General features: G+C 36.7%; 1 protein-coding gene across 1 annotated transcript; it reads right to left on the reverse strand.

Moving 5' to 3' along the window:
- Positions 1–5504: 5504 nt before the first annotated feature.
- wnt8b (wingless-type MMTV integration site family, member 8b) lies at positions 5505–14436 on the reverse strand (the record flags this gene model as incomplete). Its single annotated transcript, XM_079440428.1, has 6 exons — positions 5505–6068; positions 7016–7158; positions 10306–10431; positions 11103–11241; positions 13813–13846; positions 14366–14436. The coding sequence occupies 6 exons, from the start codon at positions 14434–14436 to the stop codon at positions 5505–5507; spliced, it is 1077 nt and encodes a 358-aa protein (XP_079296554.1).
- Between the last annotated feature and the right edge of the window lie 964 nt (positions 14437–15400).

Genomic DNA, 15400 nt, shown 5'->3' on the forward strand with positions numbered 1-15400 from the left:
CGGAAGTGGGTTTTTCCACAATAAAAGTCTCTATTCCGTTGGACGCCGGTGTTTTTGAATGAGTGGGTGAGCAGTAAGGAAACTATTTCAAATATGTCAATTGATAAAAATATTTCGCAAAATAAAGCCGACAGGGTAATCATTAATGGGACGTGAAACGGAAGACACAAGCACAGCAAAACTATGAACAAAGGCCATCATCAGGTAAGACAACACAAACAACCAGGCTAACTTAATAGTATCACCATACTTTCCTAGTTGATTAATCATAGTACATTTACGACAGTAGTTTTGTATTACACGTTTTCTAAAATGTTTAAATATGCAAATGAGCACCATCTAATTAAATGTGCACTCATTTTCATACATTTCCAAAACAGACTCTGAACAAATCTGAATAAAGCCAGATGCAAAATTCTTGATTCACATGCAAATTATAAAAAACATGTTTCATCTCCGCATAAATCAGAAAATATCGTAGTCTCTTTATATTTTTGAAAATGACGTCAATAGTCAGTCATCACGATGTTTTAAAGAATAAAATGTTATATAAATCAGGATTATAGCCTGTATAAATAAACGCCTTTGTAAAACACTCGGCATATAATTAAGAATAAAACTAAAACTGAAGAGTTTGTTGCATGTTAATTACTGAAGTGGAGACGTCTGGCTCAGTTCAGGAGGGAAAAACTCATTTCGAGAAAATGGCTTTTGTAGGTCTAATTTTGCACTCTCAAACGCAAAAAGATAAAGTGCTATAAAATAAACACTAAAATGTGTATTTTGTATGTTTTCTTTCCACTGGTCTGAAAAATAGACATGTTATGGATAGAATTATGAAGCCTATGGAAAAAAAGGTTTTGTCTACAGTGCCTTCAGAAATATTTTTCACCTGAAACCGCAATTGACCGATCAAAATCAAGTTTTCTAATGTATTTTTAAGGTAATTACATCCTTTAAAATATATATATAATCTCACTGTCCCATAGTCCTGGACATCTGAATCGATGAGTAACATTCCTGTCTCGCTCGCACAAACCTATGGGGAAAGAAAAAGCCAGAGTGCGGATTGAACAGTAGATGGCGATATTGGACAACTGGTTGCTTCGTGGTCGGCCATACTTGTGCTATATACAATCTACTAGAATATTCTTAGCCTCTTTATACCTGGGTATGTATCTTTATATTTCACTATGCATCACATGAAGAGAAACACTTTCTTATTAAACTACAGAGAAATACATCCAAGTGAAAATACTACACCATGTATGACATGGATTATCAAGAACCTTCATATAAGCACCAGCAGGCCCAAATATGCTAGCACTCTTGGAAATAAACCCCAAAACTTTGAATCCTGGTAATGTGATTCACAGACTGGATACCTTATATAAATCATTTTGAAAAACACACCTTTATTGCAGACGAAATACCTATTAAAGGACATTCATTATCCCTTATCTTCTGTCGAACACGAAAGGATATTTTGGAGGTTTGCATACTTGAGTAAATTATGGCACATTTAGATGAATTGTACCTATAAGAATATCTGTAACCAAATCACCTGTCACTGCTGTTTCTTGTGGCAGAATTTGTATGTGTGATTAATGACACAAAGTAACCTTTTCAAACAGTGTTAACTTTAGTCTAGGCCTATTTTTTTCTTTCACTTTTCCCTTGAGCCTTCACGGATTCTTTTCTTATAAAATATAGCCTACATATAACCTCCGGAGGGCCCCAAAACTCGCCTGAGATCATTGACACTTTTTCTAACCGTGCTACCTAAAGTTGGCCCACTATCGTTCAGGGGTCTGGGGACCACAAGGATGACTCAAGGGGGTGCGGGGAAGATATGAGAAAAATAAATTACAAAAACTTTTTAACTAAAACAAATGCATCCGATTTTCTAGGGGGGAAAACAGGAATTCTTTGTCGCCTTGAAATGCATGTTTGTTAAATAACAGTTTGTCTTTCTAGGGAGTTTTTCCTTGCTTTTGATATTAAATGAATTCACTAATAAAGGCCTACATTTGAAAATGTGTCTCCTTTATTCTAGTAGGCTAATGGTTAAATATTTTACAGATAATAAACTAATGTTTTGGCTTTTGTACAGAGACAACTAAAACAATTATTTCTGGGGCAAAGCTCGTTGTGTTTAATATCATGCTTAATATTTTTGTTTTGGCCATTGTCTGAATTGCAACTTGTCATTTTATAGTAACACAAGCAGCTGCACTTTCCTTTGGAGAATGTTAACCACAAATCTTATGTATAAATATTTTATCGTCAATATAAAAACACATAGGAAAAATACAGATGGAAGCCTCAGGCTATAAAGGGTTTTAGGACTACCGAACATAATGATCTAGTGATCGTGTCAGTGCCAATAATCACCAGCAGATGGAACTATTGTGCCAAACTCAAATATTTCTCTAAATGCACCTGTTAATGCAAATCAATGTTTTCTTTTTCTTTATCAAAAAATTAAAAAAATAAAATAAAACACTGTGTGTGCCTTGTCTGAATACCTGACCATTTTAGGAATAGGTAGGTCCTATCAAATTCTGCTTATAATGTTTGAAATATTTTAGCTATGTTTTGGAATGTATCTTTTCATCAGAAAGTCATGTGAATCAACTGGTGTACAAAACTAGGGGAATGTCAAAGGGGGAAGACAAATAGTCCTTTCCCACCCACGGCTACACTTACACCCATGCTGACCTTAGCCACCTCTTGGTGTTCTTCCCCCAGATGCCTTAAGTCATAAATCCTATTAGTCAAGGTTTCTCAGAACCATTAAATGTAATTTTCCCATTTTCTGTGGAATGTTTCATCATTTAAGTGTGCTGAGAGAGAGCACATGGCCATCAGTCACACTGCTAAATATACCTCCACAAATAAAAATTTGTGTGTGTGTCTGTGTACAGCAGTTAAACTGAAAACAATGTTTATATCTCCTTGTTTCAGTTGATGAGAGAGTTGAAAACTCCTGGCCAGCCTTGTGAACTGAAGGTCAGGCTAGGGAATTTAAAAACAAAAAACTAGACTACACCACTGATTCCAATATAAAAATACTATAATTTTGTAACAGATCTTTATTTATAACAGCTTAAGAATATACACAATTCAATATACTGTAAAAGAATGTTCTCTGCTGTGAATTCCATGTATCAGACAACCTATCTGACACGGCACATGACAAAGTCTCACTCTCAGCCACCTTAAACTCATGCCCCACTGCAAATCATCCATGGCAAGGCCAACCTTCCAGTCGTGACCCTGCTTTCATGTTAACACACAAAAAACAGAAGTTTAGCAGTAGGGTTTAAGGTTGAATCAACTGGGGCTTGATTTTTCAACCATGCCTTTGGGGATTTTTGAGATTAATTACCTCTTGTTTTGTGTTTGATATCATAACTAGGCAAGATAACCAACGGAGTTCATGATATGCATGCCGTTTCATCTCTATGCTTTCTAAAGATCCGATCATATAAAATACTTTAATTGTATGTAGGACTTTTTTTAGGCTATTTTATGCTGACTCGATTTATTTTTATAGATAAAGTGAAATTTGAATTGTGAATATCAAAACGCATTTTAACTTAATATATCTGTAACAATGTGTTGCCTTCATTGGCTATCCTAACAAACTAAATTGGAAAAAAATCACTTAATCTGCACATAATTAGCAAGGTATCAAGGGGAGTTTTTATTTTTGATCTTTATTTCGTAAATAAGATGTCAATGAGGTGCTTCATTGAAACCACAGAAGCACAGAAGAACAAGCTATCACCAATAAATAGTTTTAATTAGGTTTTTTTTTTTGTCAACATTTAAAGGGCCACAGTTTTGTCACTGTGTTTTACTGTAGGGCTGGCACTTTTGCCGATGGGACGGTAGCTGGCAAGTATTTGTTTATAAACCCTACTTGTTTGGGTACAATACTTGAACTAACTTCTATTCAGCAAACAGTGTGAATCCATGCAAAGCCTTTTCCCAAAGTCCTTTTGAAGGCGACAGCCCATTGAAGGAGGAGGAGAGAGGGATTAGTGTCTTCAGCAGCAGTGCATTTCCGAGGGAGCTGATTAGCTCGCCATTCATTGTTAAATTGAGCAAAGGAAGGCCCTAGAGGACTGAAAAGAGCCAAATAGGTAGGCCTGGAATAAAACATCCACAGGAAGCCCAACACAGGCTACATGAAGTTTTCCCAACATTTTTTTTTCTCCTGAGATGGCGGCATGAAAAAGGAGATTAGCATACAAAATTAGATGCTAGATGATTTGTGGGGCGACTTGGTTCATGTTTTCCCTCTGTTTCTACAAAGTTAATTAAACTAGTCTTAAACAGTAAAGAAACATCCGAGCGCAAAGCATCGGGAGTGCTTTGAGGATTACTAAGACAGAAAAGGAGGCATTTGTGAAGAAAAAATTGAGAGAGGCGTGAAGGAAGGAGGACTATAATTAAATGCTTTCTCTCATTGTCTCTCTGCCCCCGGGTTATGTGACCTCAAGCTGAAGAATACAGAAAGAAAAGGGTTATATATGCCAAAGACAAAGAAATCATTAGGTCTGACCAACGGTCTACAGAAAATCATTTGATTTTACAGTGTGTGGGAATGGGACTTATGATATGGTCTTTCATTTTTTAACACTTAAAATGTCATTATTATGAGGCACATTTATTTTTCTGAGCACAAGAAATTAGCAAAGGACGGTTTAATACAAAATAACTCATCAAAAGATGATACTATTACGTATCTTTAATTATGAAATTGAAAAAAAACGAAAGAAGCTATCATAGAAAAACAGCACTATAGTATCTGTGCAATAAATTAACAATATACAAAGTGCTTCCTCTTATTTACAGTTCATATACAGTGTCAGGGTAAAACTATTGTCATAATTCTAAAACAGATGGAAACAGACAAGAAAAAAAAAATAGGCAAGAAATGATTCTTATGGCAGCTGGAGAAGTGGCCCGATAGTGAATTCAAATCCCCTTTAAAAATGACAATTCCAATAAATTATCCATCAAAGTACATCCTTGTTGGTGAATGAAAAGGTTATTTACAGTCTATTGTGCTATATATCGGTTAGATGCGGTGTTCATTGCTATCTTACAAATGTATATGGGAATAATCGTGAAATTCTTAAGTGAAATACTACGCGTTCAAAGTAACAGCTCTGGAGATCTACATTCTTAAATAAATAAAGGTTCCAATGCCATAAAAGAATCATTTTGGTTCCCCAAAGAACCTTTCAGTGAACAGTTCTTAAAGGAACCCTTTTTTGTTGGCATGAAGAACGTTTTAAAAGTGGAATGGAGAGGTTCCATGGATGTTAAAGTTTCTTCATGGAACCATATGCCAATTAAGAACCTTTATTTTTAAGAGTGTAGGTGTTCATTAAAGCATTTAGATGGACCTCTGAGCTCCTTTTATTCTCAAGCTAAGGATGTATTCTGAGACAAAAACTTTTGGACCACCGTGAAAGTTCATGGCATCTCTAGTGCTGCTTCTTCAACCGATAGTTTTTCCTACGGCTGGCACTGTCGTTCTTCACCCGTTTGGTTCTCTTCACGCAGTAGTACTTTATGACAGTTTTGCGGCACTGCTCGCATTTTACAGCGCAACACCAGTGGAATTTGCAGTTGCAGCTGGACACGGTCTCAGCCCTGCGTTCCTCCACAGCCAGACCACACTCTCCACACAGCCGCTTGCAGCTACGCTTCTCCCATTTGCTCAGATTCTTGCCCTTCCTCAAGCACTCACGGCCCTCTGTTCCCGGCAAGCCCAGAGTGCGGTTCTCCAAGCAGTAGTCGGGGGAATCCTCCAAGTGCACCAGCTCTTTGCGCGAGATCGAGCTGAAGGTCTCAGCAATCGCACCACGGCTGGCCGCACTGTTGCCTGCGCCGCGCAATAGGTCCACCTTTACGGCCCTGTGATATTTCTCCTTTAAGTAGTTGCCCACCTCTCGAAACTCAGGCAACTGCAGCCAGCAGGTCTGAGTGGTGCAGCTGCCAGACACTCCATGGCACTTGCACGTCCTCTGCATGGTTCCTTTCACTGCCTGGTTGAAGAGAGGATCTCGTGTTAAAGAACTCACTCATTCATGCATTCTAGAGGCAAATGTTCATGTTTCAAAACATTCTAATCAGGACTGAACTCATCAGTCGAAAAATACAATAAGCTCTTTAGTAGGCACCCTATACATCCACTTAAACAAGCAGAAGGAAACTGCGAGTTAAGAGGGAGAGGTTCAAGGTTCAAGTCTGGGCTTTCTCTTTTCTTGGTGGTCGTACAATAATTCCTGACTTCGGCTGAAACAAACAGCTGTCTTTTAAAAAGGAACGCCTCTTTTCTCATTCGCTTGTGGAAGCCGCAGAATCAGGGTTTCACATCGAGCTAGATTGTTCGGTGCAGGAAAGGGGTGTATTTATTTTGCATAGCTTTTGTCAACATGTTTTCTGTCATAGGCAGACCCAGTGGCAAGTCCATTGAGGAGGAAGTGAAAAAGAATTCTTTCACATTTTTTCAGTTACAATGATGCTCCAGGTGCCAATGAATTGACAAAACCTGCAGACGGGGCACAGACAGGATAAACAAAGAGCACTTGAGCCACATGGCTGTGATCCCCGTGGCTCTCTCAAGTACAACAAAGACCAACATAAATGTAAGATCCTTATTGCAAGAATAAAACTAAACACTTATTTGGGAAGCAACAGAATACAGAACCTTTGCAATGTGTGGACCCCTAGGTCGTCTAATTAAGCTTGCACCACTGATCCCAAGAATCTCAAGTTAAGGCCTCGTCATAAAGGACATTCACAGGCTGTAAATAGGCCCTTCTGGTACAGCGCACACTCTATTGGGACAGCGAGTGGCACCTTGCTTATAAGGGGTGAATGAAACTCTTGGGTGGTAAGCTATCATTAGAAGCACTGAAAAATGATTCAAAAGCCACTCCGCGAGCTGTTGGTGGCCAAAGGACATGCCTCAATTTCAGACTTCATATACCTTGCGTCCTACTTCGTTGTTGTGCAGGTTCATGGCGGCTCGCGCGTCCTGTCCGGTTTCCAGTGCATCCACAAACTGCTTGGAGATGGCCTCTCCAAATCCAACATTATCGCTGCAGCCTCCCCATAGCCATCCCTCACCACCTGAGATGACAAAGAATTATGTTTTTTGCTAGGCTAAATAAAAATATACTTAAATGTGGTATATACTTTTATAGAAATAAAAAAATATATATTTTTTTTTACAGCATTTATGGAACAATATTGATTGCCACAAAATTAATTTGCACTTTTCCTTTTCCTTAAAAAAAAAAGCCAAAATCAGGATTATGGGCACTTAAAATAGTAGTAATAATAATTTGAGGATTATTATACTAGTTATTATTAGGGCCGGGACTCGATTAAAAAAATTAATCTAATTAATTAGAGGCTTTGTAATTAATCGAAATTAATCGCATTTTAATCGCATATAAATATTTGACCTGAGAACAGTGAGAAGTAAGTTTTTTTTATATGGATTTTTAAATTTCCCATCCACAGGGCCAACCAAAGCGGTCTCATCAGCTTCTTTGTCCATGTTCACTGTGGTTTGTTTTTGGCTGTTTCTCAATATGCGTTCTTCAGCGATCTTGCGTCCTTGTGTTCTCGTTCTACGTCATCATTAACCGTCGAAGTTCAGTTCCAATTCTCAAGAACGCAAGTACAGAGGATGCATGAAAGTGCAGACTTGAGAGAATCGAGCCGTTAGAAATCCCAGAAGACGCTGTGGGTGGCCGGTGTACGGAAGCCTGTAAGCTTTAAAGTCGCTCTCACAAATACTTAACGGCTCTTCAAGTTGAAAGTAAACATTTATCGTTTTGTTTTGGTTAATTTTAATAAAGTTATAAGACCCGGAGAAAGTCTGCATTTTTATTGGCATATTAAAATGAATCTTAACAGTAAAACATATAACGCTGTAAAATAAAACAATACAATTATATGAAAGTAATATCTATAATAGTATGAAATGTTTTAAGTTATGACATTTTGTAATATTTATTGTTCATTGGTCGCTGCTTATGCTGAGACTATGCGGTCAGTTAAGCAGGAATGCAGTACATCTCAGTTCTCATAAGTGTGCGTTCTGTGTTCTCGCGTCCTTCCGAGTTCGTTCTTCCAAGGAAGCTTGGCAAGACCCATAGATATATATATACTGACTAGATGTCGCCTTGGGCCTCTAAGCATGCATCAACATCGCCGCCATCTTGGGTCGGGGATCTGAAGGAAGCGCCAAAGTTTCCCAGCATTCAGATCAACTCTGAAGATGCCGGACTTTTGTGCTGTAGTAGATATTTTCATGAACTGGATGTTTCCAAAGAATGGTTAACCTGTTATATACTGTAGCCTAATCATTTAATAAGCTGTTGTAAATACTGGAAGATGTTTTCACACTACGTACGCACGTTATGTTTGTTTTTGTGTTATATAACCATTTTACGCTGGGTCATTGTATTGCAGGCTTGCTGATGTACAAAATAAACCAGTACAATTCAAATGTTTTAATTAACATGTATTTTTAAGTATGGATATCACACCATTGTAGCCATTTTGTGTGCAGTAGATTAGGCTAAGGTAAGTAACAATAGTTAATTTTAAGTTCACTGAAGTGGAAGAATAATAAACTTACACCTAGTTTTGAAGTAGATTAATATCAAAAGCTTCAATTTTCTCTGGACTCGATCATAAATACATGTCTGTCAGTTGGAACAAACCAAAAAACTAAGAAAAATCATTTGAGATTTGGACGATTTATGATGATTTAATTTCTGCCTAGATGCAGATGTTAGGTTCCCCATCCTAACATTCTGAGGTCTGTTGGTCAGGAAGTCCATAATTGATTTTTTTTCCCGCTTTGTTTGTTTAACTCTTGCCTTTAACTCTTTAAATTTTGCTCTATTATTTATTTATATTTTATATATACTTTATATTATTCATGTTTTTTTCATATCACTATCAGCATCCTTGTAATTGTTTTGTGCATTGTAGAACAAATTAATTAGTTATGTAGGTGTGTCCAAGTATTGTATTGTATATGATATATCACATATTTATGATAAAACATATATATAAGTAAAATAATTAATCTATGTTCTATCATAAATATATGTCTGACATTTATAATAAACCAAACGGCTTGAAAATCGGTTGAAAATTAAGCAAATTAAGGTGATTTTAATCGTTGATAGTTCTCTGCCAATGTTAACTAATGCAGAGTAGACGCGGCTTCCCCCGACCTAAGATGGCGGCCGCGCTGACGCATCGTTCCTATGGACAGCAGCGTCAGAGGCGACATCTAGTCAGTATATATATCTATGGGCAAGACCGGTCTCCACGAGAACGCAAGTCTGAACGCTAGTTGGTGCTCCAGTATAATCGGTCCGCCGAAACTCATCCAGTGAGAAACGTTCCGCGGAGCAAAAATAAGTGCGATTAAAATGCGTTAAAAAAATTTAACGCGTTATTTTTGTGTAATTAATTAATCTAAATGAACGCGTTAAAGTCCCGGCCCTAGTTATTATACTTACACACTGCCGTTCAAAAGTTTGGTGAGAAAATGTTTTTCTTTTTTAGAAAAAAATTATAATATTCAGCAAGAATGCAAAAGTTGAAAAGTTCAAAAGTGACTGTAAAAATATTTAGAATGTTAGAAATAATTTATATTTCAAATGAAATTTCCATTCATCAAAGAACAGAACTGAGAGAAATGTATCACCATTTATCACTGAATATTAAGCAGCACAACTGTTTTCAACATTGATAATAAGAAATGTTTGTTGGGCACCAAATCAGCATATTTAAATGATTTGTGAAGGATCATGTGACACTGGAGACTGGAGTAATGGCTGCTGAAATTCAGCTTTGCCATCACAGGAATAAATTACATAAAAAATAAAAACCTTTAAATAGAAAGCAGTTATTTTAAATTGTAGTAATATTTCACAATATTACTATTCTTGCTGTATTTTTACTGTAATACATGCAGCCTATGTGAACATAAGAGAATCTTACTGACACCAAACTTTTGAACTGTAGTTTATATATAAATATATTTAAATTAATTCTTCTGTTAAAACTCATGTTTTGTTTGAGCTGTAATGATGTTCTCATTATTTTAGGGTTATATTTAGCAAGTCATGGGAATAAAGTTGTTAAATTGAATATAACTTTACAAAATGCACAAATTATAGTTAACCCAAAATATCCCTTTAATGTTGACTGACTTTCCATCTATGTTGAGATTTAGTTTATCACCTCGTTGGCCGTTCCTGGTGTCATCACATCCACAGTTGTCAAAGTCACCGAGGCTGCAATTCCTGGTGAGGGTATACATGACTCCAGCAGAGCTGATGGCATGGAAAAATGCTGTCTCTCTGTTTGCTGTGATTAGAAACAACACTGAAATGAATATGCTGTTGAAATGCTATTTTATTCATCTTGTCTATGAAATATTAGGTTCTAGGCTACTAAAATACAAACACTCAACATCAACGATTTTCTTCCTCATCAGATGATTTACTCAAATCTTTAGCATCCATCTCAGTAATGATGGCTTTTGACTCTTATTTCCCCTGCATCAAACATGGAGTAGCGCTGTTGGTCTGCTCTCGTATATTGCCAGTCTGGGGTCGGCACTGGCCTGCAACAGGTCCCCTCTTTGGCACTTAAGGAATGCCTAATGAAAGGAGTCTGAGGCAAACCTTTGACCTACACCCTTTGACTTGAGAGGGCGTCCATTTCACTCACTCACTCTGGTGCACAATATCCCCTTGGTGGCTTTTCTATTTGCCTATTAACAGACCAGGTTTAATTGACTCAAGAATGCAGTGTTTTCAGGCACATCAACATTGGGAGATGCTTCTCTCTGCTTTAAACAGGATCGTTGTGTTTGTTTTAAGTGCCATATCTGTGATTGATACAGATGGGCTTTGAGTCACTAAACACACAGTATAAATAACACACACTTTTTTTCTATTAAAATGTGTGCATTTTCAGAGACCTGAAAGCACAATATACATAAACCAGGCATCAGCAGAGGCCATAGGTCTCACCGCTTCTGAGTCCACTGTGGGTGGAGAGCTGAAGAGCCCTCTCTGGGCAGTTCCAGCGGTCCCACGCAAACTGATACTTGCACTCTTCAATCCCACTTTGAGCTCCTGCGGCCACACTGCTGGAGTAGATCAAGTAGGCCTGAAACAATGCAAACCACACCAAAAAGATTTGGGATGAAATACACACTCATTATCAAGTGCTTTCAAAACACACTGTGACTGAAACTTATGATAAAATTAGATGCTATGAATTCTCAGCATGCACAGTTCATATAAAAATGCAACTGTATGTTAATTTATTAAATAATGTTTAAACATTTTAAAAAGCAGTAAAATGACCCCATTATGTCTATAAAAAAAATTTATACAGTTGTATTAAATAATTTTAGTAAAGTTGAATAATAATTGAATAAAGTTGTATTAAATATTACTGTAAACGTTTCCCTATGGTTCGACAGTGTAAAATGTTTGTTTGCTGTATATTCATTTAATAGATGATGTTTTAAATATAGTTAACTAAAGCCAAAATAAACACTTTGTTACTTGAAATAAAATAAGCTAGTTCAAGGAAATATTTCTCATTTTCATTTAGTTTAAGTCAATGTACTAAAAATATGAAAAAAAAAAACTATATCGACATTATCAACAAAAACTAATAAAAATGACAAAAACACAAATACTAAAACTTTAAAATAAATTAAAATAACAGAAAATATAAAAAATAAAAACTAATAATAGACGCTTAAAATAACAGAAAATATAAAAAATAATAATTAGACACTTAACACTAGAACGGGGTAAATTTTACCCGTGGCTGTTTTTCAAATGTACATAACATTTTCAACAAAACATTCAAGTCTCCCAGTCATTGACTTTTACTAAAATTATGTAATTTACAATCCAATGTTGTTAAATTAATTCTTGCCGCTTGTTTTAACATTGTACATTTCTAGGCAACGGCTTTCACTCACTGATTTAGCGGTTATCGGTTTCATCAGAGTAAAGTAAAAATGACTAAAAGGTGGCGGTTTATGGAAGGCAGGTAGAAACACTAGCCTAAATGCCATGAGTGATGGAGAGTCTGATGGTTAAGTTATGCGTCCTGGGTCGGCTTAGCATCTGACAGTGATCCAGACATCATATTTAGATGTTTTAGCCTAACGTTGGTCAAACTTTGGTTTTATTATTTAATTTTTGTCTTGCCATATCGTTTATTGTTCGCTACTGTGTTGCTATTTATTCTAGTCTGGCCGTTTCCTGAAGAAAAAAAAAAATCCGATCTATGATGTAATGAATAAAACATTTTATTTTTATTTATCTTTTTTGATTACCCAAAATTTATTGGTGTTGTTCTCTTATTGCTCCGGGTGTGTGTTCACGGTGTGTGTGTGTTCACTGCTGTGTGTGTGCACGCGTGATGGGTTAAATGCAGAGCACGAATTCCGAGTATGGGTCACCATACTTGGCTGAATGTCACTTCACTTCACTTATTCAAATTATAAATGATATAACTAAACAAATTAATAATTGGGCCTAGGTGAAGCTGTGCGCTTGAATCTGTCATAGCATCCTATACAGTGTGGTGAATTATTATTGTCTATTGGCTATTTTAGTCATTTAAATAACATGGGTTATCCTAATATATTGATTAATGGCATTGTATTATATAATATTACACCACCCAAATATTTACTACCTTCTAATTTTCGTTGTCAGTGCAGGCTTTTGTTTAGCTTACTGACCATAATGGATTAGTGTAGGCTGCACTAAAAAGTCTTGAACATAAAACAACAGGCTAAAAATATAGTTGACGACTAGACAATCATTTCATGACTCTAAACACTTATTTGAGAAGACAGTGGCATAATACAATGAAATATGTTCTTTAGCCAATAGCCATATAAAAACAGTTGCCATGCGTGTGGGTAAAATTTACCCGCTGGCGCTTTTAGGTATACAGCGACCTCTGGCGGTTCTAGTGTTAAAATAACGCTAAAAAGAGCACCAAAATGACACCATTACTTCTATTGCAATCATTTTAGAATTAATATTAGAAATATTAGGGTAAATGTTTCCCTATGGTTTTACAGTGGTGTAAAATGTATGTTTGCTGTTTATTCATTTATTCAATTATAAAAAAAAAAAAAAAACACCAGAATGATCGCATTATTTATAATGAAATCATTTTTAGAATTAATATTAACGTTTTAAATATTAGAAATCTGGGGGTCAAATTTTTTTTTCTTCTGTATTTCCATCAGAAATGCACACAAAGTAAACAAAAAGGGTCTATGTGGCTGTGAAACTGCGGTTTATACAATCTAATATGTCTCAAGTGGTTTAGAAGAGACAGCACCACAAGTGCTCTCACGGGCGGCTGGGTTGCTAATGATGACCACCCACCAAAGGCCCCTTCCCTTGCCACTCAGTAAAAAGTCCTCACAACTTCACATTGTGAGTGAGCTGAAGTGTGTGAAAGCTATATGGTCCAGTCCACCCCAAGCAGCAAGTAATACCTAATCCACAGAAGATACACGTTCAAGAAATACGGCACTTGTGATGCGGCGAATCTTTTAATTTGCCATTTGCTTGCATTGTGATCACAGGGTCAACGTCAAACATTAACTACCCAAATCCATCCATTTTGACTTTTTGAAGTTTCCCTCTCCTGATAAAGATCAGCAAAGCAGATCAAAAGATGTTGGCTTACCTTTGGGCCAGTCATCAGGAAATTATTCACTGACCTGGAAGACAGAGCAGCCTATTAAGTCAGCTGACCCATTACTTGTATATGTTCCTCTTGAAAATAGTAAAGCTTCACATTGATAAAAAATAAAATTAAAATTACATTTTAAAATAATTTTATCTAATTACAAATAAGTCACTGATTTTGAGTACATGTTAAAATGGAAATTACAGTCTCAAAATGAAAGGTTTCATTGGAGTTTCATATAGGCTAATACATATATACAAATTTTCATTTGTAAAAAAATTTTTTGAACGATGTTCAGATGAGGATTTATCAATTTATAATAGGAACAGCATTTTGCTCTTCATCAGCTTTTCCTCTAACCAATGAAACGAGGCTCAAAAAGCATTTATGACGGAATGGGAACTGATCAGTGGAAGTGTCTGTTTCACCCCGACTTTTTAATCCAGATACCCAGAGATAAACACAGAATGTAAAAGCTCGATATAAATACACGTATCTAGGCTAAATTTAGCATTCGCCTGCGTAAAGGAAAACAGAACGATGAACTCACCAACAGCAGCAAGACTTCATGTGAGCCATCAGAATGAAAGCGTAATAATAAACCTCCAAATGCATGAACATCCTGAGAGAGACGACTGGCAGACTTTTCTTCACCTTGGAAAGCAGAGGGGTCTGCAAGAGCTCTATATAACCTACATCCAGAATTCAGAGGCTGGGGGTCTCATGTGTGAGCCAAGGGGGTTCTGAAATGGAGCTCCTCACATCCCAACAAGAGATTATCTGCTTAATTAAAGATTTTCCCTTTTCTTACTCGTTCAGCCAATCAGAACTATTGTACCAGAGAGATTGAAATGATCAAAAGGGCACCCTGGGCTCCTCCAGGACAAATAGCTGGGAAGAGCTCCCTGCGTGCTAACAGTTGGAGTGAATTAATATGAAATCAGGATGGCATCTCTAAGGTTGTGCCTTAAAACTCAATTTCAAGAGCAGCATGAAAGGGTTTGATACAGCAGTGGCTGATAAAACTCAGGGATTACGGACATTATCTACTGGATCAAATGCTATTTGTAGCGTTTTGAGGAACTTGCAGGTTTAAGAGCAAATTAGATTCAATTTAGTAACAGTAAGGATCCACTGGAGTACGTTTAAATGCGATTTAGAAAGGCTGATGAATTAGATTGAATGAAAATAGTTCAAACATTTAGTAGAATAAAAACACAATGACAAAAATAATGCGTAGCCTATGTATGGCTCTTGCTAACTTGTCTCATTTTTGCTGATTCTGATTCTCATCAAAGTTAAATCCACCATTCTCGCTAGGAGTTGAATCAGCATAGATAAGGAGGATAATCGATACGATTGTGTGTTTGCGTTTTTTTAAGAGGACTTCATAATTCTTTTCAGTGTTATTTTACCTTTTCTCTCAGTTTAGTCTTTAGCTGACCCTTCGTGACCTTTAGGTTCAGCTTCTGAGACGTCCGCGTATCTTCTCGTGTGCAAATTAGGATTAGGAAAGTTATTTGGGAGATTCCAGAGGGATGTTTTTGGATTAGCCTATGCTCTGAAAGGCTTCCATGAGACAGAA

The sequence above is a fragment of the Barbus barbus genome (assembly GCF_936440315.1).
Source record: "Barbus barbus genome assembly, chromosome: 18".
Classification (NCBI taxonomy): Eukaryota; Metazoa; Chordata; class Actinopteri; order Cypriniformes; family Cyprinidae; genus Barbus; species Barbus barbus.